Here is a 26,762-nt window from a genome sequence, read left to right as displayed (position 1 = left end):
TGTCGCTAATGAGAAAGGCAGTTTGTTTCTGTGACGCCAGCCGTTTACTCATCGTCTAAGTGGCCAGGGCAAAGCATGCTGGGTCATCACTGTCCAAACCGTTATTGATGTTGTTGTTGTGACCTCCTTAAAACCCTTTCGACAGCGTGGAGACGGTTAACACAATAACCAAAACGCAATTTGATAGACTTTTCAAAGTGGCAGTCAATTAACAACGCAGCAGCGAGCATTGTAAAGCGGGGAGGGGAATCTACGGCGCTCGCTTTCCTGCGAAGAAGCAGCTTGTCACTAATGAGAGAGGCCGGTCGTTCACTCATCGTTTAAGTGGCGAGAGCAAAGCATGCTGGGTCATCGCTGTCCGAACCGTTATTGATGATGTTGTCACCAGTGACGACCTCAAGACCTCATTGGTCAAGAAATTAACCTTTGTGTTTGAACTGGGGCAAAAGTCGTGTCATGTCATCTGCTCTGTCAGACATGTAATTATTAGATTAGAGTTAGCTCTGCTGCATTCCCAGAATTAAAATATTGCGTAATTGCCTCGGATGCTTGATCAAGTTCTGGCTGAGATGTTGAGAGAAAGATATTAATGCGATTTGCGAAGTCTCCACCCCCCTAAACGGAAATTCTCTGCAAGTTTCAGGCAAGTCAATGGGCAAAATGTCCCCTCCCATTCCGAAATTTGAAAGATGCGAGCACCTGCAAAATCATGATTTATGCAAATGATCGGTGATTAAAAAAATCTGCATACCAGAGCAAAGATCCTGTTAATCGTGGCATCTCAATCTGTTGACAGACGCTACGATACCATTTATGTTATTTGAATCTGTCCATGAGAGATTAGATCAGCATTAGAGATCATCAGTACAAGCTGTGTCCTTTACCTCAGTACAAGATGGCTGCTGTAATATAAGTTGCATCTGGTGAATTACCCACCAAGATGGGCCAGCCCGGTAAATCTGATTGGCTGAGCTGAGGCTGCGCAAAAATGCACATTCAAAGTCAAACACGCATCAGCAAAGAGAGACACTGTCATCAGTCAGCTCAGATAATGGATCGTGGATAATGGAGGCGGACGCTGCTAAATGTGTGAAATTAACCAACTTATCCCCCCCCCCCCTCTAAAAGTTCTGTCTCTTCAGCCAGATAAACTAGTTCCGGCATCATTCTATGACAAACACAGAAGGTTTTATATTGAATTCAATAGAAGTAAACAGAGAGAGAGGGGGAGAGTGCCAGTTCATTAATGTAGCCATTGGCTGTATTATACAGCCAAAACATTAAAGAACTGGCAGTCTCTCTCTCTCCTTCTCTCTCTTTGTTTTCTTCTATTGAATTACATGTAGCCTAATATTTAAACACTTCGCTAAGTGGGCAGGGGGAACACATGACAGGCACTAATTTGAAATATGTAGTTAGGCTGTTGTAAGGTATTATATAAGCCAGGGATGGGCAACTTTGATGGGGGTGGGGGCCACAAACAAACTGAACTCATCATGAGGGGCCGCAGTGGCTCATGGGTCTGTGTATTCACATCCATATTTTTTTAATTGGTCCGCAGGCCTACAAAAGGGGGGCCGCGGCCGTACGCGCCATCCCTGATTATAAGCCAATGGTCACTTATAAGGTATTTATTCAGTGATTTTCTTTGTCTAATATGTGTTTATTCATTCACAACTACAATGGGTAACTTTATTTAAGGGTCCGTAATAAACCATTTATGAATCATTACTCCCACATTTAATATATCATTTACTAATCATTAGTAAAGTATTTTTACAGTCCCTAATCTAAAGCAAGTGCTATTTATACTTTATAAATACTTTATAAATGTTTTGAGCAGGGGTTGGAACCAAAATTATTTTCCAGTCGCTCTGTTTGGAACGGAACAATTATAATTTTTTCGTTCTGTTCCACTGTTCCGACAGGTAAAATAAAGTTCTGAACCGGTTCGAACCTCCAAAAAGTACTGGATTATATCGTTCCTTTCTGTCCTTTTTTAAACCTCAGAAATAAACTCAGCAAAAAAATAAACGTCCTCACTGTCAACTGCGTTTATTTTCAGCAAACTTAACATGTGTAATATTTGTATGAACATAACAAGATTCAACAACTGAGACATAAACTGAACAAGTTCCACAGACATGTGACTAACAGAAATTGAATAATGTGTCCCTGAACAAAGGGGGGTTCAAAAGTAACAGTCAGTATAATAATAATAATAATAATAATAATATGCCATTTAGCAGACGCTTTTATCCAAAGCGACTCACAGTCATGCGTGCATACATTTTTTGTGTATGGGTGGTCCCGGGGATCGAACCCACTACCTTGGCGTTACAAGCGCCGTGCTCTACCAGCTGAGCTACAGAGGACCACAGTATCTGGTGTGGCCACCAGCTGCATTAAGTACTGCAGTGCATCTCCTCCTCATGGACTGCACCAGATTTGCCAGTTCTCACCCTCCGATCCAACAGGTCCCAGAAGTGCTCAATGGGATTGAGATCCGGGCTCTTCGCTGGCCATGGCAGAACACTGACATTCCTGTCTTGCAGGAAATCACACACAGAACGAGCAGTATGGCTGGTGTCATTGTCATGCTGGAGGGTCATGTCAGGATGAGCCTGCTGGAAGGGTACCACATGAGGGAGGAGGATGTCTTCCCTGTAACGCACAGCGTTGAGATTGCCTGCAATGACAACAAGCTCAGTCCGATGATGCTGTGACACACCGCACCAGACCATGACGGACCCTCCACCTCCAAATCGATCCCGCTCCAGAGTACAGGCCTCGGTGTAACGCTCATTCCTTCGACGATAAATGCAAATCCGACCATCACCCCTGGTGAGACAAAACCGCAACTCGTCAGTGAAGATCACTTTTTGCCAATCCTGTCTGGTCCAGCGACGGTGGGTTTGTGCCCATAGGCAACGTTGTTGCCGGTGATGTGTGGTGAGGACCTGCCTTACAACAGGCCTACAAGCCCTCAGTCCAGCCTCTCTCAGCCTATTGCGGACAGTCTGAGCACTGATGGAGGGATTGTGCGTTCCTGGTGTAACTCAGGCAGTTGTTGCCTTCCTGTACCTGTCCCGCAGGTGTGATGTTCGGATGTACCGATCCTGTGCAGGTGTTGTTACACGTGTCTCCCTGTAGCGCTGTCTTAGGCGTCTCACAGTACGGACATTGCAATGTATTGCCCTGGCCACATCTGCAGTCCTCATGCCTCCTTGCAGCATGCCTAATGCACTTTCACGCAGATGAGCAGGGACCCTGGGCACCTTTCTTTTGGGGTTTTTCAGAGTCAGTAGAAAGGCCTCTTTAGTGTCCTAAGTTTTCATAACTGTGACCTTAATTGCCTTCCGTCTGTAAGCTGTTAGTGTCTTAACGACCGTTCCACAGGTGCATGTTCATTAATTGTTTATGGTTCATTTGAACAAGCATGGGAAACAGTGTTTAAACCCTTTACAATTAAGATCTGTGAAGTTATTTGGATTTTTACAAATTATTGTTGAAAGACAGGGTCCTGAAAAGGGACTTTTCTTTTTTTGCTGAGTTTATATATATTTTGTACATTTAGCTCGACATTAAATTACTTCACCAATCAGTGCGGATAGAGCAGCTTGCTGTGGAGCGGGTAAGCTATTTAAACTGTATAGGAAAGTCATTAAGAGGAAATGTGTATTTTGCCGTAACAGCATGGTTTAATCATAATGAAAGACAAACACAGACACTGTGCTACCAGTCACAGTGTAGGGTGTGAGAGGCAACTGATATTTTGAGGGTGAGGATGGAGGAAGCTTGCCTTGAAGCGCTGGGCATCTTGTTGTGACATGCGTTATCTGAATACATTCGGAGGAGCGGCTTCTATGGAGGAACTTTGAATGAATGTCTTTGAATTGCCGAGCTGGTTTAAAGTTGGACCAGAGCAAATGTGATAACTATAGTATCCTTAACTAGCATTGAAAAAGTAAATCCATTCTTCTCTAATTAAACATCTCTCCCCAATTTCTGAATTCCGCTTGTAAGGTCGTCAGTAGGCTACAGTAACCTACGCTTCAGAGGGGAGGGGCAGGTAGTCTACACACACCCACTGGCAAATATTTCCATCTAGCAGGCAGACGCTGGAATACGTTTGACAGAGTGAGGGCTTTGCATAGGCGCTTTGTTGCGATTTTTGTGGGACTGGAAAAAAATTGCTGCAACGTAAAATAACGTTTATTAATCGGTTCCCATGCTTTTAAAATAACTGTTCTGTTCCAGAACAGTATAGATCACTTTCATATTTGGTTTGGGTTCCCTGAACCGGTTTCAACGCTTGGTTTTGGGTGACCAGTGAAATTTCTCACAAAGAGATGAGCATGCCATTGGTAGACATTCCTGCAGTACCTGGTAATAGAACAAGCACACAACACAGGATGTTTAAGGAACTATAGATATACATGTGTGAATAACTAGCTTACTAACATTTACAAATATGGGAGTAATGATTAATACATGGTGAACAAACAGTTTGTAAATCCATTTATAAATGCCATTATAAATGGTTTGTTAAGGACCCTTTAAAATAGTGTTAGCCTAGGGTGTTGCATGGGCCCAGCACTGACAGTGTGGTCCCCTGGTCTTCTGCTCCCAGTGATGCTAGGTAGGCTTAGGGCCCAAATAAATTCCCAGTTCGCCCCTGGCCCAAGCTATAGTATTTGTAGCTACTGTACCTCTAATCTGTTCTGTACAGGAACAGTACAGTTGTATGAGCTTGTTCAAGTGTGTCTGTCTGCCTTTGGGGTTTGTGTGGTGGTGGGTATTGTGGGTGTGTGCCTGTATCTATGTGAATGTCAGTGTTTCCCCTAGGATTGTTTTCAGCAGCGGTGGGAAAGGTAGCTGATTTCTTGGGGGGTCCGGGGGCAAGCCCCTCATGGATCTTTTTTTTTTGTAGAACGACTGTGAGAAGGTTACTTCTGGTGACTTTTTAAAAGGACATTCTACAACAAAATGCATGAAAATTAAATTACGTTGACACCATCTGAAATATAGCTGATGAACGCCACTGTAGGGAGATGGTGAGGAGCAAGCAGTGTTTGTACGCTCGTGGCTCTCATTCGCCTACTGTTCACTCTGTTTTCTACAAAATATGCGTTGTATCTTTTCACTCTGCTCTTTAAAGGGATAGTCTGAGATTTTGGTAATCAAGCCTTTTTTCTATACTGAACAAAAATATAAATGCAACATGCAGCAATTTCTAAGATTTTACTGAGTTACAGTTCATATGAGGAAATCAGCCAATTGAAATAAATTCCTTAGGCCCTAATCTATGGATTTCACATGACTGGGAATACAGATATGCATCTGTTGGTCACAGATACCTTAAAGAAAATGGGCCTCACAATGGGCCTCAGGATCTCTTCACGGTATTTCTGTGCATTCAAATTGCCATTGATAAAATGCAAGTGTGTTCGTTGTCCGTAGCTTATGCCTGCCCATACCATACCATAACCCCACCGCCACCATGGGGCCTTCTGTTCACAGCGTTGACATCAGCAAAACGCTCGCATACACGACGCTATACACGTGGTCTGAGGTTGAACATACTGCCAAATTCTCAAAAAACGACGTTGCGAAATGAACATTAATTCTCTGGCAACAGCGCTGGTGGATATTCTGGCAGTCAGCATGCCAATTGCACGCTCCCTCAAGAACAGCGCCCCATAGACTCCCCATAGACTTCCGTTCATTGCGCTAACGCTACTTAGCAATGGCTCGCGAAACTACCGTCAAACTGCACGCAGAGACATAAAAATGGTATCCAATAGTTCATCTGACTCTGGGTAATTAGAAAAAGGACATAATTGCCAAAATCGTTTCTTGGCAGAATATATATATATATATATATATATATATATATATATATATATATATATATATATATATATATATATATATATATATATATATATATATATATACAGGTAAAAGTCAGTAAATTAGAATATTTTGAAAAACTTGATTTATTTCAGTAATTGCATTCAAAAGGTGTAACTTGTACATTATATTTATTCATTGCACACAGACTGATGCATTCAAATGTTTATTTCATTTAATTTTGATGATTTGAAGTGGCAACAAATGAAAATCCAAAATTCCGTGTGTCACAAAATTAGAATATTGTGTAAGGGTTACATTTTGAAGACACCTGGTGCCACAAAATAATCAGCTGATTAACTCAAAACACCTGCAAAGGGCTTTAAATGGTCTCTCAGTCCAGTTCTGAAGCCTACACAAACATGGGGAAGACTTCAGATTTGACAGCTGTCCAAAAGGTGACCATCGACACATTGCACAAGGAGGGAAAGACACAAAAGGTTATTGCAGAAGGCTGGCTGTTCTCAGAGCTCTGTGTCCAAACACATTAATAGAGAGGCAAAGGGAAGGAAAAACTGTGGTCAGAAAAAGTGTACAAGCGATAGGGATCACCGCGCCCTAGTCAAGATTGTGAAAAAAAACCCATTCAAAAATGTGGGGGAGATTCACAAGGAGTGGACAGCTGCTGGAGTCAGGGCTTCAAGATCCACCACCAAGAGACGCTTGAAAGACATGGGTTTCAACTGCCGCATACCTCGTGTCAAGCCACTGTTGACCAAGAAACAGCGCGAAAAGCGTCTCACCTGGGCTAAGGAAAAAAAGAGCTGGACTGCTGCTGAGTGGTCTAAAGTCATGTTTTCTGACGAAAGCAAATTTTGCATTTCCTTTGGAAATCGAGGTCCCAGAGTCTGGAGGAAGACAGGAGAGGCACAGGATCCACGTTGCCTGAAGTCTAGTGTAAAGTTTCCACCATCAGTGATGGTTTGGGGTGCCATGTCATCTGCTGGTGTCGGTCCACTCTGTTTCCTGAGATCAAGGGTCAACGCAGCAGTCTACCAGCAAGTTTTAGAGCACTTCATGCTTCCTGCTGCTGACCTGCTCTATGGAGATGGAGATTTCAGGTTCCAACAGGACTTGGCGCCTGCACACAGCGCAAAATCTACCCGTGCCTGGTTTACGGACCATGGTATTTCTGTTCTAAATTGGCCAGCCAACTCCCCTGACCTTAGCCCCATAGAAAATCTGTGGGGTATTGTGAAAAGGAAGATGCAGAATGCCAGACCCAACAACGCAGAAGAGTTGAAGGCCACTATCAGAGCAACCTGGGCTCTCATAACACCTGAGCAGTGCCAGAAACTCATCGACTCCATGCCACGCCGCATTAATGCAGTAATTGAGGCAAAAGGAGCTCCAACCAAGTATTGAGTATTGTACATGCTCATATTTTTCATTTTCATACTTTTCAGTTGGCCAACATTTCTAAAAAATCCCTTTTTTGTATTAGCCTTAAGTAATATTCTAATTTTGTGACACACGGAATTTTGGATTTTCATTTGTTGCCACTTCAAATCATCAAAATTAAATGAAATAAACATTTGAATGCATCAGTCTGTGTGCAATGAATAAATATAATGTACAAGTTACACCTTTTGAATGCAATTACTGAAATAAATCAAGTTTTTCAAAATATTCTAATTTACTGACTTTTACCTGTGTGTATATATATATATATATATTACATTTACATACATTTACATTTTAGTCATTTAGCAGACGCTCTTATCCAGAGCGACTTACATATATATATATATATATATATATATATATATTTTTATACTGGCCCCCTGTGGGAATCGAACCCACAACCCTGGCGTTGCAAACGCCATGCTCTATCAACTGAGCTACATCCCTGCCGACCATTCCCTCCCCTACCCTGGACGACGCTGGGCCAATTGTGCGCCGCCCATGAGTCTCCCGGTCGCGGCCGGCTGCGACAGAGCCTGGATTCGAACCAGGATCTCTAGTGACACAGTTAGCACTGCGATGCAGTGCCTTAGACCACTGCGCCACTCAGGAGTATATACATACATACATACATACATACATACACACATACACACACACACACACACACACACACACACACACACACACACACACACACACACACACACACACACACACACACACACACACACACACACACACACACACACACACACACACACACACACACACACACACACACACACACACACACACACACACACACACACACACACACACACACACACACACACACACACACACACACACACACACACACACACACACACACACACACACACACAGTGGGGAGAACAAGTATTTGATACACTGCCGATTTTGCAGGTTTTTCTATTTACAGAGCATGTAGAGGTCTGTAATTTGTATCATAGGTACACTTCAACTGTGAGAGACGGAATCTAAAACAAAAATCCAGAAAATCACATTGTATGATTTTTAAGTAATTAATCTGCATTTTATTGTTCTTGTTCTCCCCACTGTATACTTTATATTTCTTTCAAATAAATATAGCTGCGAGCAGCAATGAACGGGGTTCACAGGATGACCGAAAGGACACAAGATAAAGTTGGATAACAAAGCAAGCGTTCTATCTTCCTTGATGTGCAATCCGTGAAAGTATTACCATGTTTCTCTCTACCTCAAGGATGATGCAAGTGAAGTTTAGTGTAGTGCTGTAGGTTGGTTATCTGACTTATAGTTCATGAGAAGAAGATTTTAAAAGTATTTTTTAGCGCTAACGTGTGTCTATAGGTACAATGCGGCCATATTTGACTGCAGCAACAATGTTTTTATAGATTGCAAAATAGTTGAAGAGATTTTTGATGTACCGATTCCACGGCATAGTGTTTATGAACTGATACGCAAAACGACGCCGGATTCAAAACTTATAATTTTTCGATTTAAATTATTATACAGAATTCTTGCTACTAATAGAATGTTGATTATATGGGGGATACAATCTTCCCAGCTCTGCAGATTTTGCTGCGAAGAGACAGAATCATTAGATCATTTGTTTAGGTACTGTCCATTTGTAGCTTGTTTTTGGACACAGGTCCAGCAATGGCTAAAGGATTGCAATATGTATCTGGAGCTAACCCTGCAGATAGCACTACTGGGTGATCTGAAAAGTAATAGTCAATCGATCAATAATATAATAATACTTTTAGCAAAAATGTTTATTTTCAATTTACAATCTGTAGAAACAATGAGAATAGAAGGGTTCAGAACTTTTGTAAAACATCACAGTACAGTTGAAAAATATATGGCAAATAGAAATCCAATATGGATGATGTTAAGAGATAGATGGGAGGTGTTGAATGGAGCTGAAGGATGGGACTAATAACAACTAACAACAACTAATAACAACAAGATAACTAATGTAAAGCATACTGTGTCCATAAAAAGTATATAGGTTATAGGCTGAGAGCTTTTGTGAAAGAGCACAGTTAGAAAGATATGGCATATAGAAGCAAACCCGATGGACATCATGAAAATGATCGGAGAGGTTGAGGGTAGAGGAAGTTCAGGAGTAAAAACAAACAAAATAGAATGATTGTAAAATTGACTGTCCATAAAATGTATAATCAAATCAAATTTTATTGGCCACATGCGCCGAATACAACAGGTGCAGACATTACAGTGAAATGCTTACTTACAGCCCTTAACCAACAGTGCATTTATTTTTTAATAAAAAAGTAAAATAAAACAACAACAAAAAAGTGTTGAGAAAAAAAGAGCAGAAGTAAAATAAAATAACAGTAGGGAGGCTATATATACAGGTGGGTACCGGTGCAGAGTCAATGTGCGGGGGCACCGGCTAGTTGAGGTAGTTGAAGTAATATGTACATGTGGGTAGAGTTAAAGTGACTATGCATAAATAATTAACAGAGTAGCAGCAGCGTAAAAAGATGGGGTGGGGGGGCAGTGCAAATAGTCCGGGTAGCCATGCTTATATACCAGGCGGTGATGCCACCACAATACCAGGCGGTGATGCAGTCAGGATGCTCTCGATGGTGCAGCTGTATAATTTTTGGAGGATCTGAGGACCCATGCCAAGTCTCCTGAGGGGGAATAGGCTTTGTCGTGCCCTCTTCACGACTGTCTTGGTGTGTTTGGACCATGATAGTTTGTTGGTGATGTGAACTACAAGGAACTTGAAGCTCTCAACCTGTTCCACTACAGCCCCGTCGATGAGAATGGGGGCGTGCTCAGTCCTCTTTTTTTCCCTGTAGTCCACAATCATCTCCTTTGTCTTGGTCACGTTGAGGGAGAGGTTGTTATCCTGGCACCACACGGCCAGGTCTCTGACCTCCTCCCTATAGGCTGTCTCATCATTGTCGGTGATCAGGCCTACCACTGTTGTGTCGTCGGCAAACTTAATGATGGTGTTGGAGTCGTGCCTGGCCATGCAGTCATGGGTGAACAGGGAGTACAGGAGGGGACTGAGCACTCACCCCTGAGGGGGCCCCCGTGTTGAGGATCAGTGTGGCAGATGTGTTGTTACCTACCCTTACCACCTGGGGGCGGCCCGTCAGGAAGTCCAGGATCCAGTTGCAGAGGGAGGTGTTTAGTCCCAGGATCCTTAGCATAGTGATGAGCTTTGAGGGCACTATGGTGTTGAATGCATAGCTGTAGACAATGAATAGCATTCTCACGTAGGTGTTCCTCTTGTCCAGGTGGGAAAGGGCAGTGTGGAGTGCAATAGAGATTGCATCATCTGTGGATCTGTTGGGGCGGTATGCAAATTGGAGTGGGTCTAGGGTTTCTGGGATAATGGTGTTGATGTGAGCCATGACCAGCCTTTCAAAGCACTTCATGGCTACAGACGTCAGTGCTACGGGTCGGTAGTCATTTAGGCAGGTTCTTAGTGTCCTTGGGCAAGGGGACTATGGTGGTGTGCTTGAAACATGTTGGTATTACAGACTCAGTCAGGGACATGTTGAAAATGTCAGTGAAGACACTTGCCAGTTGGTCAGCACATGCTCGGAGTACACGTCCTGGTAAACCGTCTGGCCCTGCGGCCTTGTGAATGTTGACCTGCTTAAAAGTCTTACTCACATCGGCTACGGAGAGCGTGATCACATAGTCATCCGGAACAGCTGGTGCTCTCATGCATGCTTCAGTGTTGCTTGCCTCGAAGCGAGCATAGAAGTGGTTTAGCTCATCTGGAAGTCTTGTGTCACTGGGCAGCTCGCGGCTGTGCTTCCCTTTGTAGTCTGTAATAGTTTTCAAGCCCTGCCACATCCGACGAGCGTCAGAGCCGGTGTAGTACGATTCAATCTTAGTCCTGTATTGACTCTTTGCCTGTTTGATGGTTCGTCGGAGGGCATAGCCGGATTTCTTATAAGCTTCCGGGTTAGAGTCCCGCTCCTTGAAAGCGGCAGGTCTACCCTTTAGCTCAGTGCGGATGTTTCTTGTAATCCATGGCTTCTGGTTGGGGTATGTACGTACGGTCACTGTGGGGACGACATCATCGATGCACTTATTGATGAAGCCAGTGACTGATGTGGTGTACTCCTCAATGCTATCTGAAGATGTTGAACATGTTCCAGTCTGTGCTAGCAAAATAGTCCTGTAGCTTAGCATCTGCGTCATCTGACCACTTTTTTTATTAACCGAGTCACTGGTACTTCCTGCTTTAGTTTTTGCTTATAAGCAGGAATCAGGAGGATAGAGTTATGGTCAGATTTGCCAAATGGAGGGCGAGGGAGAGCTTTGTATGCGTCTCTGTGTGTGGAGTAAAGGTGGTCTAGAGTTTTTTTTTTTTTTCCTCTGGTTGCACATTTAACATGCTGGTAGAAATTAGTATGTATAAGCTGGAAGTAGAGGCCTAAGCATTGTTGTTCACTAGTTTACTCCAATTAGGGAAGGGGTGGTGGGGTTGGAAAGTAATAAAGGGAAGAAACAGTGATACACTGATGTAAAATATAATAGAATAATATGCCATTTAGCAGACGCTTTTATCCAAGCGACTTACAGTCATGCGTGCATACAGTGGGGAGAACAAGTATTTGATACACTGCCGATTTTGCAGGTTTTCCTACTTATAAAGCATGTAGAGGTCTGTAATTTTTATTATAGGTACACTTCAACTGTGAGACGGAATCTAAAACAAAAATCCAGAAAATCACATTGTATGAGTTTTAAGTAATTCATTTGCATTTTATTGCATGACATAAGTATTTGATACATCAGAAAAGCATAACTTAATATTTGGTACAGAAACCTTGGTTTGCAATTACAGAGATCATACGTTTCCTGTAGGTCTTGACCAGGTTTGCACACACTGCAGCAGGGATTTTGGCCCGCTCCTCCATACAGACCTTCTCCAGATCCTTCAGGTTTCGGGGCTGTCGCTGGGCAATACAGACTTTCAGCTCCCTCCAAAGATTTTCTATTGGGTTCAGGTCTGGAGACTGGCTAGGCCACTCCAGGACCTTGAGATGCTTCTTACGGAACCACTCCTTAGTTGCACTGGCTGTGTGTTTTGAGGGAAGGAGGTTGTTGGCCAAGATCTCGTGATACATGGCCCCATCCATCCTCCCCTCAATACGGTGCAGTCGTCCTGTCCCCTTTGCAGAAAAGCATCCCCAAAGAATGATGTTTCCACCTCCATGCTTCACGGTTGGGATGGTGTTCTTGGGGTTGTACTCATCCTTCTTCTTCCTCCAAACACGGCGAGTGGAGTTTAGACCAAAAAGCTAAATTTCTGTCTCATCAGACCACATGACCTTCTCCCATTCCTCCTCTGGATCATCCAGATGGTCATTGGCAAACTTCAGACGGGCCTGGACATGCGCTGGCTTGAGCAGGGGGACCTTGCGTGCGCTGCAGGATTTTAATCCATGACGGCGTAATGTGTTACTAATGGTTTTCTTTGAGACTATGGTCCCAGCTCTCTTCAGGTCATTGACCAGGTCCTGCCGTGTAGTTCTGGGCTGATCCCTCACCTTCCTCATGATCATTGATGCCCCACGAGGTGAGATCTTGCATGGAGCCCCAGACCGAGGTTGATTGACCGTCATCTTGAACTTCTTCCATTTTCTAATAATTGTGCCAACAGTTGTTGCCTTCTCACCAAGCTGCTTGCCTATTGTCCTGTAGCCCATCCCAGCCTTGTGCAGGTCTACAATGTTATCCCTGATGTCCTTACACAGCTCTCTGGTCTTGGCCATTGTGGAGAGGTTGGAGTCTGTTTGATTGAGTGTGTGGACAGGTGTCTTTTATACAGGTAACGAGTTCAAACAGGTTCAGTTAATACAGGTAATGAGTGGAGAACAGGAGGGCTTCTTAAAGAAAAACTAACAGGTCTGTGAGAGCCGGAATTCTTACTGGTTGGTAGGTGATCAAATACTTATGTCATGCAATAAAATGCAAATTAATTACGTAAAAATCATACAATGTGATTTTCTGGATTTTTGTTTTAGATTCCGTCTCACAGTTGAAGTGTACCTATGATAAAAATTACAGACCTCTACATGCTTTGTAAGCAGGAAAACCTGCAAAATCGGCAGTGTATCAAATACTTGTTCTCCCCACTCTACATAATTTTTTTTTTTTGTGTATGGGTGGTCCCGGGGATCGAACCCACTACCTTGGCGTTACAAGCGCTGTGCTCTACTAGCTGAGCTACAGTGGACCACATCCACAATGATATACAAACAATACAACAACAAAAATAATACAAACAATACAACGACAGAATGTGTTATACCTATAGTTTACTTGCTCAATGGCCACACCTTTATACACAACTCCAGTTGAGATTTATTCAAGACCAGTTTATTATTAATTACCCATTCTGATACTGACTGTAACTCCTTATTTAGAATTTAGTTGGTTGCTGGCATGTATAGTGTGGAATCATCCGAATACATAGTAATTCTAGCTTCGTGTAAGACCAGTGGCAAATCATTTGTAAAAATAGAGAAGAGTAACGGCCCAAGGCAACTGCCCTGAGGGACACCGCACCGTACATATCTGATGTTAGAGAAGCTTCCATTGAAGAACACTCTGGGTTCTATTGGATAAATAACTTTACAACCGTGTGATGGCAGGTGATGTAAAGCCATAGCAAGTGAGTTTCTTCAATAACAATTTAGGATTAAAAACATAATCGAGTCAGTGCAGTACAAGTTGAGTACCCTTCCCTATGGGCCCGATCCCAATTTAGGAATGTATGCCTTTCCTACGCGCGCCTCTCCTACGCACTTCTCAGTATTTGGTATTCAGACTTGGCGTAATGCGCTCTGCAGGTGTGACTATCTAATAATTGAATTAAACCGCTGAAAAACCCTACCACTTGCTGGCCAACAGATTTTCTCGTGGCGTTTTCGTTCAATGGGGTTTTCAGTACATTTATCTTAAGCCATCCCTTGAAATATGGTGTACAATAAAATTAGACTTTTGTAGACGGACTCAATAGAATACATTGAGAGAACGGGGTCAGAATATAGGGATCAATGAAAGAAAGCCATCAATGCATATTTGTCTACGTTTCAGCACAAACTGGTAGATTTAAAAGTACTCTGATCTTGTAGATTATTTAGGCAAGTAAAATAAAACTAAATATATTGATGAATACAAAATAGTGGTTTGATTCATCATGAAAATTGCCAAACTGAAGTTCAATCCATGAAATATTGGAAGGTGAAAAAGTTGACAATAGGGGTTGAACAATAGTCCTATGAATCTACCCTAATCCTCACTAATCATGGAACTGTATGACAACGGTCCAGTCATCGTGAACCATGCGCCAGGCTCCAGGTTTAAACTGCTATGTGTGGTCTGAGTTCCATAATGATTCAAATAGGCTACATGTCCCAAATTATTGCACAACGTTAGCCTAATATGATCCACTAATGCTAGCGACCCTCAGGAACAACTACACAGGCATGACAGACAGAAAGGTAAACGGAATGGAATGGAATTATGCAAAATAAATGTATGTGGGTATTACTGACGGTGGCTTCCGATAGTGGCTAATATTTAACATGATACAAATTGTAAAATAAAATGGAGAAAAGCCCGTCAGTTTTGGAGCATCTACATTTAAAAAAGTATAATAAATCAATTTAATATAGCCTACACGATCACAATAAATCCATTATTTATTTTAGATGGGTCCAAAGAAACATGAAATGAAGAAAATGTAGTCTTTCAGGAGAACAGAATGGCATATTCTGAATTGTTCTTATGTTTGGCCCTGATCTGCCTATGCCATATGGCTGTAGGCTACACTAGTTCATTTAGTATACTTTTTTTTTGCTTAGAAGTCTGTGGCATTATTTTATAGTATGAAGAATACAATTCAATTGAACATAGCTGAATAAAATGTAAAGGATATTTTCTCCAAACGATTTCCGAGGGAGTGCGCACATGTGGCTATTCTGTGTTGAGCGGTTAACAAAGAAACAGGTCCTCCTACATACTTAATTTAGTTATGAAAATGTAGTTGTGATACAAATATTTTTTTATACATTCTAAGGCGGCATGATGCGACTAATGATGATTTGAAAAAATCAACTGAAAGGCATGAGCTCTTTGTTTCTTGTGCAGGCTGCACACACTTCATCAGTCTCTCATTCACAATTTGACAAGCACTTGATAATATTCTCACCAGGCCTCGAATTTCCCAGCGGCATCCCCCTTGTGTGGCCATCATGCCCCCTAAAAGATCCATGCCTTTGCGTCCAAAGAACTGTCCACATTTACTTTTCGTCAACCAACAAGATGATTAGGCCTAACGAACAGCATGAGCACTAGCATATAATAATAATAATAATATGCCATTTAGCAGACGCGACTTACAGTCATGTGAATCTACTGTCCCCCACAGTACAAAAGTTGACCTATTCTATTGGTCAACTTGTCCTTCTGTGCTACAAATGAATATTCCAAACATACCATGGGACAGTTGTTGGATGCGATAGATCCCAAATTAATACAACCACTCGCATCAAAAAAAACTTTTAAAAGCAATGAGGCTGGTGCAACCGATCAGAACGTTTAGCTTCAAATGTTGATAAGCTATTAGACTATTTCTTCACATTATAACCACAGCAATGCGCACACGGCAGTAGGCTATAAGCGCGAATGTTGCAAAATGCAATCAATTAGCAGGAAAACACTGTTCTCAAATGTGATTGTGTATGTAATGCTTTATTATAAAGGTGCATTTTTATGGTGAAAATGATCTTCTTGAAACTCACTCGTCGCCTATGTATGCCAGTTAGGCTCTACACCGGTATAAAGAGGATTAATTTGCTTAATTTTAAGAAGTTATTTGGCCACTTTAGTTGTGATACAAACCTTATCAAAACATATAGGCCTATGGGCTAGGCTACATAAGGTGTGCGACTATGATTTGAAAAAGTTGCAAAAAAAGCATGCACTGTTTCTTGTCTTACTGCACACGGCTGGGCATCATTGTGATAATACATAATTCACAAGTGATAGGCTAATATTGTCACCCATCAGACTATTCTTCATTTAATCTTGTCTTTACATATACTAAATAATATATGTGTGAAATTAGTTTTGATTTAGAATGGACCATTATCATGCACCTGTCTCAGAATGGGGGAAAGAATACATAATAATAATAATATGCCATTTAGCAGATTATTGTCAATACATGTCATCTATGAACTTAAATAGCGAATGGAGGACGCTTTTCTCATGGTTCATTTTCATGCCAGCCAGGTAGGCTATACTCCTGTTGTAAAGCGAAACAATGTGCTTAATATTAGGAAAGTTCAGAAATAAATATAGTAGACTTAGCTTATAGAAAGCTGAAGGGATCCTCCTCTTTTTAATAGAGGCCATCAAAACTCTGTCTCACGCAATTGCATAGCCTATAGAACTTGAGCTCATGGGCTCCCATGAAGTGTTTGATTTTCGAACACGTTTGCATTGATGTCAGAGTGATTAGAGGGACAATAGTGCTGAGTACCAGGCAGTTAGCAAGTTTGGTAGGCTACTAATGACCAGCAGCAACATCAGAGTTTAGAGAAGCCTAGTTACTGTGACTAAATCATGACTCGTGACCGCTGGTGTGGCGGTAATACAGTCACCGTAACAGCCCTATGAGGGCACACAATTCAAATTCTGAATAACGGGACAGCTATTTATATCGTATTTCACTGAGGAAAAGGGTCCACAATACATGTCATGTTGATATGATTTTCAGTTTGCTTCCATATGGCTGGTTTCACATTCGTCTCCAGGGATCATAAGGAAAAATAATTTAAAACAATTGTATGTGTATTTACAATCCACTTCTTCTAACGGATTACTCATTTACCTAGCTCTTATCAATAGGTCTTAACAATTTGTAAATTACAGTGCATGGAGAATGGTATTATTTCTATTGGAAAAAATAAAGTAGATGCTTTTTCCACTTGGAACCGGCAGGTTCGCTCAACCTTATTCATGGTTTTCTCGTGCGTAAAGGTGGTGGAATTATGAGGGGAATTAAGTCAAGGTCAGAATACGGCGTATCTGTAGACACACCTCCGCCACACCTTCATTTATTCAAGCTCCACCTCTATTATGCTTAAATTCAAGGTCAGAATACGCATATAGAGAAAAGCACATAAAAAGTGAATTACTTTCCATTTGCACACACTTAACTCTGGTCGGAATCGGGGCCTATATGCATGCTGAAAGTCAGTAGTTAACTTGTTCTCTGAACAATTGCATTGTATTTGGTCAAACACAATCATCTCCATCAGTTTACTAAGAACAGGCAGCAAACTGTAGAGTCACAAGCTTGATGTAGTCATTGTGTGCTATGAATATGGGACCAAATACCTTTTAATACTTTTGGTCCCCAAAAATGGGGGGGAGACTATGTACAAAAAGTGCTGTAATTTCTAAATGGTTCACCCGGTATGTATGAACATACACTCAAATTAAAGCTGACAGTCTGCATTTCATATCTTAAGTGCTGGAGTACAGAGCCAAAACAACAACAAATGTGTCACTGTCCCTATACTTTTGGAGCTCACTGTATATTAATATAGGCTATTCTTAGCCTTTTCCTTGGTAGCTTATCGGAGATGGACGTAATATGGAGAAAACATTCATAAATATGTTGATGTTGGGCTAAAGCATCTGACCTTGAGGCTCTGTCATTCATCCCGGGTTTTTGGGTGGGAGGGTGGACAATGAGCCTGTCGTAGCGGATGTAAGCAAATGTTCCCATGCTCTCTGGCAGCGCAGAGCTCAGAGAAGTCCTCATTGAGGAAGATGTTGCTTCCTCTCAAGCTCTTGGCTCTCTCCAGAACAGCCATCTTGTCCTTAAACCTCAGGAACTTGACCACTATTGGCCTGGGTCTGTCACATGGGCTGGTTAAATGTTTTCCAGACCTGTGGGCGCGCTCCACCTCAATCTTCGTATGATCCATCTGCAGCTTTTGAGTGATAATTTTTCTTACTTTCTACTCAGACTCGGCCCAGTTCTCATGTGGAGACTGGTATGCCATCCACAACGATGTTATTCCTCCTGGATTGTCCCTCTAGACAGTCATTGTTAATAATGATTCACAGACAATGCTGATGTCATCTCGAGAGGACTTACACTTTGTTGTCATCTTGATGCAAGTCTCTTTCAGGACATACACCTCTCCCTGGGAGAACTGCAAACTGTTCTTAAGGTCCTGGACCTCTCTGGTCAGATCGTCCATTATTTTGTTAGTTGAGTCCATCAGTATTTGGACAAAGTTCTTGAAGCTATTTTCCTGTTGTTGTAACAACTGCTCGTAGAACCTTTTTTGTTTGTTTAAAAGATCCTTCACCTGTGATAGAGAAACACTATCCTCTCCATTACTCCCACCTTTGGCTTTGGATGCCATGGTAGCAGCGTATGCTAATGCTGGTTCCAGACAGGGCCGGTCACAGGGCAGATTTAAATGGCAACAAACCGCAGGGATTTAGACAGCCACAAGCCCGGGACAATCCGCAGTCTCAGCCACAAGGGCTAACCCCTGTATATACAGTGAGGGGAAAAAAGTATTTGATCCCCTGCTGATTTTGTACGTTTGCCCACTGACAAAGAAATGATCAGTCAATAATTTGATTGGGAGGTTTATTTGAACAGTGAGAGACAGAATAACAACAAAAACATCCAGAAAAACGCATGTCAAAAATGTTATACATTGATTTGCATTTTAATGAGGGAAATAAGTATTTGACCCCCTCTCAATCAAAAAGATTTCTGGCTCCCAGGTGTCTTTTATATAGGTAACGAGCTGAGATTAGGAGCACAATCTTAAAGGGAGTGCTCCTAATCTCAGTGTGTTACCTGTATAAAAGACACCTGTCCACAGAAGCAATCAATCAGATTCCAAACTCTCCACCATGGCCAAGACCAAAGAGCTCTCCAAGGATGTCAGGGACAAGATTGTAGACCTACACAAGGATGGAATGGGCTACAAGACCATCGCTAAGCAGCTTGGTGAGAAGGTGACAACAGTTGGTGCGATTATTCGCAAATGGAAGAAACACAAAAGAACTGTCAATCTCCCTCGGCCTGGGGCTCCATGCAAGATCTCACCTCGTGGAGTTGCAATGATCATGAGAACGGTGAGGAATCAGCCCAGAACTACACGGGAGGATCTTGTCAATGATCTCAAGGCAGCTGGGACCATAGTCACCAAGAAAACAATTGGTAACACACTACGCCGTGAAGGACTGAAATCCCGCAGCGCCCGCAAGGTCCCCCTGCTCAAGAAAGCACATATACAGTATCTCACAAAAGTGAGTACACCCCTCACATTTTTGTAAATATTTGAGTATATATTTTCATGTGACAACACTGAAGAAATTACACTTTGCTACAATGTAAAGTAGTGAGTGTACAGCTTGTATAACAGTGTAAATTTGCTGTCCCCTCAAAATAACACAACACACAGCCATTAATGTCTAAACCGCTGGCAACAAAAGTGAGTACACCCCTAAGTGAAAATGTCCAAATTGGGCCCAAAGTGTCAATATTTTGTGTGGCCACCATCATTTTCCAGCACTGCCTTTAACCCTCTTGGGCATGGAGTTCACCAGAGCTTCACAGGTTGCCACTGGAGTCCTCTTCCACTCCTCCATGACGACATCACGGAGCTGGTGGATGTTAGAGACCTGCACTCCTCCACCTTCCGTTTGAGGATGCCCCAAAGATGCTCAATAGGGTTTAGGTCTGGAGACATGCTTGGCCAGTCCATCACCTTTACCCTCAGCTTCTTTAGCAAGGCAGTGGTCGTCTTGGAGGTGTGTTTGGGGTCGTTATCATGTTGGAATACTGCCCTGCGGCCCAGTCTCCGAAGGGAGGGGATCATGCTCTGCTTCAGTATGTCACAGTACATGTTGACATTCATGGTTCCCTCAATGAACTGTAGCTCCCCAGTGCCGGCAGCACTCATGCAGCCCCAGACCATGACACTCCCACCAACATGCTTGACTGTAGGCAAGACACACTTGTCTTTGTACTCCTCACCTGGTTGCCGCCACACACGCTTGACACCATCTGAACCAAATAAGTTTATCTTGGTCTCATCAGACCACAGGACATAGTTCCAGTAATCCATGTCCTTAGTCTGCTTGTCTTCAGCAAACTGTTTGCGAGCTTTCTTGTGCATCATCTTTAGAAGAGGCTTCCTTCTGGGACGATAGCCATGCAGACCAATTTGATGCAGTGTGCGGCGTATGGTCTGAGCACTGACAGGCTGACCCCCCACCCCTTCAACCTCTGCAGCAATGCTGGCAGCACTCATATGTCTATTTCCCAAAGACAACCTCTGGATATGACGCTGAGCACTGTTCTGAGTGGAACCTGTCCTGTTAAACCGCTGTATGGTCTTGGCCACCATGCTGCAGCTCAGTTTCAGGGTCTTGGCAATCTTCTTTTTGCCCAGGCCATCTTTATGTAGAGCAACAATTCTCTTTTTCAGATCCTCAGAGAGTTCTTTGCATGAGGTGCCATGTTGAACTTCCAGTGACCAGTATGAGGGAGTGTGAGAGCGATGACACCAAATTGAACACACCTGCTCCCCATTCACACCTGAGACCTTGTAACACTAACAAGTCACATGACACCGGGGAGGGAAAATGGCTAATTGGGCCCGATTTGGACATTTTCACTTAGGGGTGTACTCACTTTTGTTGCCAGCGGTTTAGACATTAATGGCTGTGTGTTGAGTTATTTTGAGGGGACAGCAAATGTACACTGTTATACAAGCTGTACACTCACTACTTTACATTGTAGCAAAGTGTAATTTCTTCAGTGTTGTCACATGAAAAGATATACTCAAATATTTACAAAAATGTGAGGGGTGTACTCACTTTTGTGAGATACTGTACATGCCTGTCTGAAGTTTGCCATTGAACATCTGAATGATTCAGAGGAGAACTGGGTGAAAGTGTTGTGGTCAGATGAGACCAAAATCGAGCTCTTTGGCATCAACTCAACTCTCTGTGTTTGGAGGAGGAGGAATGCTGCCTATGATCCCAAGAACACCATCCCCACCGTCAAACATGGAGGTGGAAACAATATGCTTTGGGGGTGTTTTTCTGCTAAGGGGACAGGACAACTTCACCGCATCAAAGGGACGATGGACGGGGCCATGTACCGTCAAATCTTGGGTGAGAACCTCCTTCCCTCAGAAAATGGGTCGTGGATGGGTATTCCAGCATGACAATGACCCAAAACACACGGCCAAGGCAACAAAGGAGTGGCTCAAGAAGAAGCACATTAAGGTCCTGGAGTGGCCTAGCCAGTCTGCAGACCTTAATCCCATAGAAAATCTGTGGAGGGAGCTGAAGGTTCGAGTTGCCAAACGTCAGGCTCGAAACCTTAATGACGGAGAAGATCTGCAAAGAGGAGTGGGACAAAATCCCTCCTGAGATGTGTGCAAACCTGGTGGCCAACTACAAGAAACGTCTGACCTCTGTGATTGCCAACAAGCGTTTTGCCACCAAGTACTAAGTCATGTTTTGCAGAGGGGTCAAATACTTATTTCCCTCATTAAAATGCAAATCAATTTATAACATTTTTGACATGCGTTTTTCTGGATTTTTTTGTTGTTATTCTGTCTCTCACTGTTCAAATAAACCTACCATTAAAATGATAGACTGATCATTTCTTTGTCAGTGGGCAAACATACAAAATCAGCAGGGGATCAAATACCTTTTCCCCTCACTCTAATTCTCCTAATCTGCTATGAAAAGTAACTTCTGCTAGTCAAAACCGGCAGACCTGCCCTGAGTGGGCAAACGTACAAAATCAGCAGGGGTTCAAATACTTTTTTCCCTCACTGTAGCCTCGCTATTGTTATTTTTACTGCTGCTCTTTAATTATTTGTTACTTTTATTTCGTATTATTGTATCTTTTTTTGTGATTTTTCTGGGGGGGTATTCTTTCTTAAAACGGCATTGTTGGTTAAGGGCTTGTAAGTAAGCATTTCACTGTTGTATTTGGTGCATGTGACAAATACAATTTTATTTGATTTTGGTTTGATTCGGGGAGGCCCAAATACAGTAGTGGTTGGGAAGATACACTATATATACAAAAGTATGTGTACACATCTTCAAATTAGTGAATTCGTCTATTTCAGCCACACCCGTTGCTGACAGGTGTATAAAATCGAGCACACAGTCATGCAGTCTCCATAGAAAAACATTGGCAGTAGAATGGCCCGTACTGAAGAGTTCAGTGACTTTCAACATGGCACCGTCATAGGATGCCACCTTTTAAAACAAGTCCGTTTGTAAAATGTCTAGGAGCAACAACAGCTCAGCCGCGAAGTGGTAGGCCACACAAGCTCACAGAACGGGACTGCCATGTGCTGAAGCACATGGTGCGTAAAATCGTCTGTCCTTGGTTGAAATACTACAAAGTTCCAAACTGCCTCTGGAAGCAACGTCAGCACAATAACTGTTAGTCTGTAGCTTCATGAAATGGGTTTCCGTGGCCGAGCAGCCGCACACAAGCCTAAGATCACCATGTGCAATGCCAAGCATCGGCTGGAGTGGTGTAAAGCTTGCCGCCATTGGACTCTGGAGCAGTGGTAATGCGTTCTCTGGAGTGATGAATCGCACTTCACCATCTGGCTGTCTGATAGACAAATCTGGGTTTGGCGGATGCCAGGAGAATGCTACCTGTGCCAATGCATAGTGCCAACTGTAAAGTTTGGTGGAGGAGGAATAATGGTCTGGGGCTGTTTTTCATGGTTCGGTCTAGGCCCCTTAGTTCCAGTGTAGGGAACTCTTAATGCTACAGCATACAATGACATTCCGTGCTTCCAACTTTGTGGCAACAGTTTGGGGAAGGCCCTTTCCTGTTTCAGCATGACAATGCTCCCGTGCACAAAGGGAGGTCCATACAGAAATGGTTTGTCGAGATCGGTGGGGAAGAACTTGACTGGCCTGCACAGAGCCCTGACCTCAACCCCATCGAACACCTTTGGGATGAATTGGAACCCCGACTGCGAGCCAGGCCTAATCGCCCAACATCAGTGCCTGACCTCACTAATGCTCTTGAGGCTGAATGAAAGCAAGTCCCCGCAGCAATGTTCCAACATCTGGTGGAAAACCTAAGAAGAGAGGAGGCTGTTTTAGCAGCAAAGGGGGGACCAATTCCATATTAATGCCCATGATTTTGGAATGAGATGTTCGACAATCAGGTGTCCACATACTTTTGGCCATGTAGTGCACAACCCCTTGAAAAAGCTGTACCAGTAAAAATCCTCTATAGCTTTGACAGTGGTTTTTCTGTGTTAGTTTAGATATGATCTGGACTCAGTTTCAACTCCGTTAGAAGTCCAGTCTCACCTGACATACCTTATCAGCATGCACTGGTCAGCCAAACAGTTTGATTGCTGTCATCAGAGCATGTTAAATGGGGATTTCCACACATTCACTTACGGGTTATTGTTTTAACAGAATAGGACAAAGTCCTGTTTTAGTTGGTGTGTGTGTGTTTGGTGTGTAATTTCATGCCTGTGGATCAGATTCGCCTGCTCTTGTAATTCGGGGCCATCAGTGCAGACAGTCTCACTCCGATGGACCGATTTTAAAAACTAAACACACACACAACAGAGTTATCTGGAGGAGCGATACAGGAAGCAGACAGTGTGTGTGTGATGGGACTGTGAAAGGAGAGTGCTTTGATTACCACGTTAATTAACCTAGCCTCTCCTGCCTTCTCCCCTGTGGATAAACAAAGTCTACCATGTCTACGTGCTTGTTATGAATCTGTGTGTGTTTGTTTGTAGGTTTGTCCTTGTCTTTCTGCACTAAACATTCAGGAACCGGTTTGTGTCGTCCCCCAATGCTCTTATTGAGTGATTCTTAGAAAACATGTATAAATTGCCACTGACGATGGTAGTAATACATTTTTCCATTGTTCAGTACACCCACCGCCTGTGGTGCAGAACAGAGTGAAAGAAAAATGATTTCTGATGGCCGTTAACTACATAATAATAATAATAATAATACTCTCCACTTCATTGCGCGTAAAGAACGGCCTGTTGTGAAAAACACTGGATATGCACTGGATATATATTATTTACACTCTCCAGTTTGACAGCTTCCACTGGTTAACGCTTCCAGCTGGAGGAATCACAGCTAGAGAGGCTTTCCAGGGAAGCCTTTCCATATAGGCTATTGGTAGTGAGAGATAAGCCTTAGGATTGTTGTGGCAGAGAGCTGTGTGCTGCAGGCCAGCAATCACCCTCCCTAATCAATATCTGCCCCTCCGACCAGACACACACTGCCCTTTATCACTATTAGGACAGATCAGGCCAATTTGTCATCAAATTCAACCAAAAACTACAACAATTGAGTCCTACATATTTTGTTCTATGTGGATTATAATTGTTTGTTTTCGGAGACATTTGTGTTTGTGTGATCGTCTATGCGCCCACGTGTGTGTGCTTGAGTTTGTGGAGAGAGATTTTTATCTCCGTCTTTGTCGCCTCAATGCTGTAGGTGTGTGTGTTTCTGCCTTTATTTTGAGTGTGTAATCTAACCTTGATATAAAGGTGTCAATTCAGTTTGCAGTGGGGAGAAATTATCCATCTCCCCTGTAGGAGCCACAACGCCACCGCTCCTCCAAGTCTAACTTCTGTTGTTCTCCCTCCTATAACTAGATTACCCATGTTAATAGCGCATGTGGAATCGCTGTAGGCTCAGTATTAATGACGTTAGCCAGGTGGAACTAGTAGTGATGAACCACTGTTTTGGGAGTGTGTGGGAGAGCCAAGAAGGTTGGCAGTTTGATGGAATGGTCTGAAGTTTTGAAAAACAAAACATATATATTTTTTAAGTTAATATTGGTGCAAAAGACAGTCATTAGAGAAAATGGTTGTCATAATGCCAATGTTTACTTGTTAACATCTCCTGGTATATACAGTGGGTTTGGTACCTTAGAGAAGAGGCTGTTTTAAAGCAGGAAGTAACCCCTCTGCTATTCGACCCAAACCTCCAACAGACAATTAAAGCTGTGTGAAAAAATGGCTCTTACTTTAACTACCGACAAGACAATACTCCTCTGCATAATATTCAAATGATAATGGTGTGTGTGTGTTTTGTTGTTGCCCCAGACATATCAAACACATTATTATTATTATTATTATTATTATTATTATTATTGATAATTATGTTGCGCGGCAGTTAGCCTAGCGGTTAGAGCATTGGGCCAGTAACTGAAAGGTCGGCTCGGGGATTAAACTGGCGAAAAGGTGAAAAATCTGTCTGTGTCCTTGAGCATGGCACTTAACCCTAATTGCTCCAAGGTTGCCGTCGATAATGGCTGAGACCCCACTCTCCGAGGGTGTCGCAGGGGGAGTTGGGATATGCAAAAAATAAAATTCAATTTCACACATGTCTATAATACACAATAGTACATGTGTGGAACAGGACAAATATAAGCACCCACAAAAATATTATTATTGTTCCCTAAGTAACTGTTTGTCTCTCTCCCCCTCCTCTTCCAGCTCTCCCCATGGTGAGGAACTGTGATGGTCCTACTCTGGCCCCTCAGAGCAGGTCTATGGGGGATGTGGAGGAGCTGGCTGCCAGCTACGAACGCAAACTCATAGAGGTGGGTACTACTGTTACAGTCTTACCACTACTAAGGCTGCATTTCATTCCAGGAAGTTGCTTTCTCACTTCTGCCCTCATTCACTCCCTTTGATGGAGCTGACAGATAAGTCATGGATCTCTATGCATATGGCAGCAACTAGGTGGAGCTCAAATGTTTATTCTATCCTACGGAGCCATTTACTTTATGTTCGTAATTTTATATTTTATGATTTATTATTGTTGTTGCATTTTCGAGAAGGAACCTGCAAGTACTGTTAGCATGTCATTGGACGGTGTATACATTTACATTTTACATTTAAGTCATTTAGCAGACGCTCTTATCCAGAGCGACTTACAGGAGCAATTAGGGTTAAGTGCCTTGCTCAAGGGCACATTTACGTCATTTAGCAGACGCTCTAGTCCAGAGCGACTCACAAATTGATGCATTCACCCTATAGCCAGTGGGATAACCACTTTACAATTTTTTTTGGGGGGGGGGTAGAAGGATTACTTTATCCTATCCCAGGTATTCCTTAAAGGTATTCCTTAAAGAGGTGAATACCTGGGATAGGATACCATTTGTATCCTGTACATACGACTAATACAACTTTAAACTATCTACACAATCATCACTGATCAGTAAAGCAAGAGGATGGGGATGCAGCCTCAGTCATTCCGAGACAGAGACAGGGAGTGGGTGGTTCTGGGAGTTCTTGGCATGCTTGGTAGCTAATGACCAACCGACAGTGTGACACTCTGAGCTG

The 26,762-nt window shown here is 42.7% G+C and overlaps 1 protein-coding gene across 1 annotated transcript in view; it reads left to right on the top strand.

Moving 5' to 3' along the window:
- The window catches only part of LOC311135886 (sorting nexin-29-like), a 157,344-nt gene that overhangs the window by 58,762 nt on the left and 71,820 nt on the right, over positions 1-26,762 (top strand). The window contains exon 15 of the mRNA XM_084169909.1: positions 25,911-26,017. Within this exon, the coding sequence (XP_084026035.1) occupies positions 25,911-26,017 (107 nt within the window). The remainder of the gene's footprint in view (positions 1-25,910; positions 26,018-26,762) is intronic.

This window comes from Coregonus lavaretus (genome assembly GCF_964263955.1).
Source record: "Coregonus lavaretus genome assembly, chromosome: 1".
NCBI lineage: Eukaryota > Metazoa > Chordata > Actinopteri > Salmoniformes > Salmonidae > Coregonus > Coregonus lavaretus.
This window is presented reverse-complemented; position numbering and strand designations above follow the sequence as displayed.